We start from the raw sequence: 6,543 nt of genomic DNA, 5'->3' as shown, positions 1-6,543 counted from the left end.
TTTTTTTTCTTTTTCGTTTTTCAAGATAGGGTTTCTCTGTATAGCTCTGGCTGTCCTGGAACTCACTCTGTTGACCAGGCTGCCCTCAAACTCAGAAATCTGCCTGCCTCTGCCTCCCAAGTGCCAACCCTTAGCTTGATGCTGGGCCAGACCCGGTTCTTTGTCAGTGCCAACAACACTACTTGGCTCCTAAGACCTCCCGATTGGATAAACCTTACTCCTCTTTGTTAGCAGAGTAACAAACTTAACCTCTCAAAGGGCGCTTCCCAGTAAAACCAAGAGAAGCTGGAGAGACCACAGAGCAAGGTGGAGGGATTGATACACCAGTGAGCATCCAGCCCAGAGCAGCCATTCCCGCCAAAGAAAACCAAAGGGGGGAATCTGTCAAACCACGTGTCTTCCCTGGCTTTTCCACCATCACCCCCGTCTCATTCTCTACTCCCAACTCCACCTACCTTCCTCAGTTGCCCAAACTGGACCCAGAAAACAGTGGCTGGCAGCCAGGGACTGAGAAAGCAAAGTGTCAGAGAGGAGGTAGTGAGTAGCGAGTATCCTATGGCAGGTGCTCTGCGGACCTCCGAGCAAGCAAGCAAAGGAGAATAGCCACAGTGCCTTTAAATAGAACCTCCTTGTTGAGGGCAAACACATTCCAAGCGCTTTTAAAGACGCCCAAGCATGACCTGGCCAGCGGCCTTCGCTCCCCCAGCCATTTTTCCGGTCTCGGTCCAATTCTGGAAATAATATTAATAGCTTAGTGAGGCGTTTTCGGTGTACAGACTACTTTGTGGCCTTAAAAGGCAGAGGTGGGGCCAGCGAGCCGGCTCTGCCGGTAAAAGTACTTGCTACCTACCAGTCTTACCACCTGAGTTTGATCCCAAACCCTGCATGGTGGAGGGAGAGAACGGATTCTCACAACTTGTCCTCCGACCTCCGCGAGTGTGCCATGCCACTTTCTCGTGCATACACACTCACCGTAAATAAATACATGCATTTTTGTGTTTGTTTGAGACAGGGTGTCACTATGCAGCCATGGCTGGCCTCGAATTCAGGGATTGCCTCTGCTTCCCAAAACCCAATGTTGGGATTAGACGAGAGTGTCATCACATCTCGCTTAGAAAGAAAAGTAACAGGGGTAGGGAACGGAGAGAAGGAAGAACCAAGAGTCACTACTGCTTTCGCTCTACAAGTGGGGAAATGAGGCCAGAGAAGAGACCTCTCACGTGACAGGCCACCTATGGGGTCTTTGTATGCCCTCCTCTTCTGATAATGGTGATGGGCCTCCAGCAGCACCCTAGTCACTAGTGGCAGGCACCAGTCCCCGGCCAGAGGTATCTGCCATTCACCGGCTGGAGGGGTAACTGACTAGGCGATGCCCCCAGGAGGCTACTCCGCCAGCCCCTCCCCCCCGCCCCCCCCCGCACTGGCCTAGGGGACGCCCGTGTGTCTTCCCAGTTTAACGCAACCTTGTACTCAGCCTTCGTTCATTCCTCACACCCTTTACTGAAGACAAGTGTCAACTGTTTCCTTTGTTTTATAAGATAAAAGACAATCCAGCTAATTTCTCCCTTGGGGGATAAAATTAAGTCTGGCAGGTGAGGTGCGCCCCGGGCTCGCTTCCTAGAAGGTGCTTTTAGCAAAACTCTGGATCTGTGGGTGGAGGAGGATGCAGGATCCGCCCCCGCCCCGGGGAGTAGGGGACTCCAGGAAGGGGGGCTTTTTAGTGGGACCTTCTGAGCTCCGCCGGGACAAGGGCCCCACAACTCTCAGATCCCCAGCCTGACGAGGTCCCCCATCGCGCGCAATGAACTTGGTGCGCACGATCTGGCTGCACTTGGCCAGGTGCTCAGTGCACCACTGAACGCCTGCACCTCCTTCCCTCACTGTCCCACTCGCGGCGCGGCCACCCCTCGCCCTGTCTCGGATCCCCCGTTCTTCGGGGACGCAGGACTAGCGCTCACGTTTTGAACATCCTCTCCAGATCCTTCAGGAGGCGGCGGCTGAACTCCGGGAACTCGGTGTAGGGGTTGAAGACCTTGGAGAGGCGGGACGGCGCTGCACCCTGGTGGATGTCCAGCCTGCGGCTCAGCTTGAGGTTCAGCTCGGAGTCCGCGCTGGCCGTGGGCTCCCGGGCAGGCGGTTCGGGCTCCCGGTGCCCGGCTGGGTCAGCGCAGGGTGCAGGCTGGGGGCCGCCCTGGTCGGTCTCTGCCCGCATCTCAAGTCTCAACCGGCGCTGCAGCTTGCAAGCCAGCTCCTCGCCGGACATGGTGGCGGGTGGTGGTGATGGAACTGGGGTTCGCGATCCGGTACGGGGACTCAGAGAGTTGTGCGCTCCTTGCGGGCTCGTGGCTTTGTGACGCTCGGTGGTGTCGCTCGGGGCCCGGCGGTTGGAAAGAACCGCGGGTAGGCGGGGCGGGCGGGGCGGAGCTGCGGCTTTAAGGAGGCGCGGGAGCAGCAGGACCAGGTCTGCTGGACAGGGGACTAGCGGGTGTCTGCGCGTCCTGGGGATCGCGTTTGTCTAAACTTCTCAGAGGCTGAGACTTGATGTTAATCCGTCCCCTACTTCAGACGTGGACCCTGAAATCAACTCTGACCTTGCCGCCAGAATCCACCCTTGCGGGACTCAGGGGAATCTCGTGGTCCCCTGGGGATTGGTAACAAAGACTGGGGAGTTAAATCTGGCAACCGTTCAGGCAGTTCTACTCTCTTCCAAAGCGCTCCAACCAGGGAGCTCTCGACCTAGGACCCTCTGAGATGGGAGACATCCCAGCGTGCCTGGTGACATCTACACGCCCCGACGTGTGTAGCGAGCAGCCGTCACAGCTCTGAGGCCCTGGAGTAGAAGATGCCTCTGGAAGTACAGGGGTGCCTTTCAAATACCATCGAAATGTTTCCACAACAATCTAAAAATACTAGACATAAATAAAGTGAGAAAAACCTCCTGATTCTCGGAGGGGGGGGGTCGTGTTAAGAGACCAAATGTAGCAAGTATCTTAGCTGTACGGTTTTTGGTTTTTTTGTTGTTTTTTAAGTGTGAGCCACCACTACGGAGAGTGGGGGATTGTAAAGGTTTGAAAACAAGGCAACTTTTAAAACAAATGATTGAAGTAAAAACAAGTAGAGCCGTCATTCTCCCTAAGGAAGGATGTGGTGCAAATGGGGGGTTACGTCAGCCAAGCATGGAGAAGCAGCTTGTAAACATAATATTGGCTGCCCTGGGACCAGCTTTGCTCCACTTCTTGTGGGCTGAAGACTGGGGAGCGTCTGTGATGAGCCCGGTGGTCTGCACCTCAGAAAGGGATGAGTTGGTAGCGTACACATCTTAGGGGGCCACAGGGAAAAATTCAGAGCCTACATGTGCTCTGATGAAAACGTAATTCGATTAGAATTCGATTAGCTGGGCGTCGGGGTACACGCCTATAACCCCAGCACTCAGAAAGCTTAGACAAGAGAATTCCAGTGTGGGAAGCCAGCCTGGGGTTCACAGCAAGATTCTCTGCTTCGAAACAAAACAAACAAGGAATTAACCGGGGTTTGGGGGTGGGGGGAATGGGGGTCTGCTGGTGTGTGTGTGGGGGGTGCAGAGTCCCAGTGCTTAGCATAAAAGAAGCCCTGAGTTCAATCCCTAGCGTAAACAAAGTAAAATGCACCTTTCTTTTTTAAAGCCGTTCAAGAAAGTAAATAAGTCATTAAAATAAAGTTACTTTTGGTGGGCATGGTGGCTCACATGAGCCTGTGATTCCACTTGGAAGGCTGAGGCCGGACTTGGACTCCAGCGGCCTGGACTGTATTTACACAGTAAGACCCTCGGCTTCGAAGATCAAACATCAAGCCAACCAGTCATAAGGGGAGGGAGTAACCATGAGAGGTGAAGCTCAGTAGCAGACCTTCTTCGAAAACATGGGTTCAAGTTTTAAGCTGGTGTGCGTGTGTGTTTCTAAAGCCATTAGGGGGTCCATAGGTAAAGCCATAGGTGAAAGTATGTTGTGTGAGACAGGGAACCGGAAACAGACCAGGTCTCGCCGAAGTCCAACTTGGCAAACCAAGGAGTTTTACTGGGGTCACTTGAACAGGAGCAGAAACTGACTCAAAGACAGCTGCATCACTAAAGCCCACCCCAGAGTGAATGACAAAAGCTGGGAACCCGGAGCTCACTGCACAGCCGGCAGGGGCTCCACAGGTCCGAGAGTGTCCTTTCCAGGCTGGCTTCTGTTTCTTCCAGGCAGCCGGTCTGGTCTGAGCTGGTCTCTGCAGCTTTTCTCCTCCTCTCTGCAGCTTTTCTCCTCGGACAATCTTCTTTTCAGCTCAGCTTGTCTTGAGTCTTTGTGCCTAGGCTCATCTGAGAGACTTCTTTGCAGCTGAGTTCTATTTACCCCGGCAGGGAGGGAAGGGGTCCTAGTCAGTTTCAGGGACTTCTTCAAGCGCTTTTGTTGTTTTTACCTCCTGGCATAAGAAAGCTTTCTGCAGGATGGAATGTTTTGATCTAGAGGGAGACAGTTACAAGTGCTTGCTGCCAGCCTGAGTACCGTCCCTAGGACCCACCTTGTGGAAGGAGAGAACTGCTTGCCGAAAGGTGTCCTCAGGCCCTCACACATGTCCACCATGACAAGCACACACACACACACACACACATGCACAAAATAAATAATTTTTTTTTGTAGTTCTGTAACTCACTCATGTAGACCAGGCTGGCCTCAAACTCACAGAGGGCTCTCTGCCTGCCTCTGCCTCCTGAGTGCTGGGATCAAAGTGGCCAACAGTATGATTTAAAAGCTATTAGGCCAAAAATCAATAAAATGTTGATTTTTTTTTTTTTTAAGCTATTAGGCAAAGCTGGAAAGATGGCTCAGTAGTTAAAAGCACTAGCTGCTCTTCCTGGGGTCCCCGGTTCAATTCCCAGCACCCACATTGAATGGTTCACACCCACTTATAACTCCAGTTCCAGGGGATCCAACATTGTCTTCTGACTTTTGTGGGCACCATACACACATTCATATATATGTATATGTATATGTATGTACATATACATATATATGCACACATACACATATACATATACACATACATGCGCACACACACACATAGGTAGATAAAGATTAATCTAAGAAAAAGAAATATAAATGTCATGTTGCATATGAAGGAATATGGGAAAGTGGAAGTCTTTGCCTGGGTCTTGGTCATATCACCCATGACTATGTCTATTTCACTAATATTCTTCTGGAACGGGTGAGGAATGTCTCCATTTCATAGGGAAAACCAGATAATTATGTTTCTCATTTCTTTTTCTTCTCTCTATATCTCTCTTTTGGTGTTTTTTTTTTTTTTTTTTTTCCCAGACAGGGTTTCTCTGTGTAGCCCTGGCTGTCCTGGAACTCACTTTGTAGACCAGGCTGGCCTTGAATTCAGAAATCTGCCTGCCTCTGCCTCCCAAGTGCTGGAACTAAAAGTGTGCACCACCACTGCCCGGCTCTCTTTTTCCTCTTTTGTTTTTAGACAAGGTCTTGAGTAGCCTGGGCTACTCTCCACCTTCTATGTAGCCAAGGATAGCCTTGAAGCCCTCATCATCCTGCCTCTACTTCATAAGCCCAGTGTGAATCTTGCTTTACGTTAGAGGCTTCTGGTGCAGTTCTGTTTCTGTGTGACAAGCCGTCTCCAAACTCAGTGGCTTCAGACAACATTTATTTTGCTCGTACGTCTTCACTTTGGGCAGAGCTCTGTGGAGAAACCTTAAATCTATTTCGTGACAATTAGTATATGCTAAGAGAAATGATGGGGCTGGAGGGATGGCTCCATGGTAAAGAGCACTGGCTGTTCTTGCAGAGGATCTCAGTTGGGTTCCCAGCACTTTCAGGGTAGCTCACAACTGCCTGTGACCCCAGTTCATGGGAATCTGGCACCTTCTGGCCTCCTCTGGTGGTGCCCCTCCCCTATCCAACCTACACTCCCAAGTCGTACACATTCTTAAATAATAATACTTAATTTAAATAAAAATAAACAAAATGAAATGAAATAAAGAATCTGGTGGCACCTTAGAGGTGACCTTGAAGTAATGGGCAGCAGGAAGTGAGGGGGCTCAACAGCTGTGAGCTCACACCACCAGTCCTTCTGAGGTGGAGAGCAGCAAACCCTCCCCTTCGCTTGCCAGCACACTGTTCCTCCACACTTGCATCCTGCCACTACAGGCTAGCCAGCCTTGCACCTGTGATGCTCCTGGCCCAGCTCTGACGGTCCAGTTCAAGTGTCATGTTTTTGAGCACTGTGTAAAGTTCTCCCTTGTGCTATTCAAATGCTGACTTCTCTGCCTTCATACCTTGTTTCAATGCGGACATGGCACTGTGATGTGTATACCAAGAATCTCCTGTCTCAAGTTTGTGTAAACAGTCCTTACCATTTATTCTCTGCCTTGTCAATAACTGCTGATCTCCCAATGGTTCAATAACTGCTGATCTCCCGATGGTTGGGCAGAAGAGAGAATAAGGCAGAAGCTTCCAATGGCCAGGAGAGGAGAAGGACAGGGAGAGGGAAAGGGAGAGGGAGAGGGAGAGG

At 51.1% G+C, this 6,543-nt stretch overlaps 1 protein-coding gene and 1 long non-coding RNA gene across 2 annotated transcripts in view; one reads left to right on the top strand and one right to left on the bottom strand.

Annotated features, from left to right (window-relative positions):
• Positions 1–2,470, bottom strand: part of Efhd1 (EF-hand domain family member D1) — a 48,054-nt gene extending 45,584 nt beyond the window's left edge. The window contains exon 1 of the mRNA XM_031368288.1: positions 1,959–2,470. Coding sequence (XP_031224148.1) covers positions 1,959–2,263 — 305 coding nt within the window. The 5' untranslated portion in view covers positions 2,264–2,470. The remainder of the gene's footprint in view (positions 1–1,958) is intronic.
• Positions 2,365–2,942, top strand: LOC116088715. Its single transcript, XR_004117992.1, has 2 exons — positions 2,365–2,400; positions 2,713–2,942. It is a non-coding gene; the product is annotated as an uncharacterized LOC116088715 (long non-coding RNA).
• Positions 2,943–6,543: the final 3,601 nt, after the last annotated feature.

The sequence above is a fragment of the Mastomys coucha genome, unplaced genomic scaffold, assembly GCF_008632895.1.
Source record: "Mastomys coucha isolate ucsf_1 unplaced genomic scaffold, UCSF_Mcou_1 pScaffold14, whole genome shotgun sequence".
NCBI classification, from domain to species: domain Eukaryota; kingdom Metazoa; phylum Chordata; class Mammalia; order Rodentia; family Muridae; genus Mastomys; species Mastomys coucha.
This window is presented reverse-complemented; position numbering and strand designations above follow the sequence as displayed.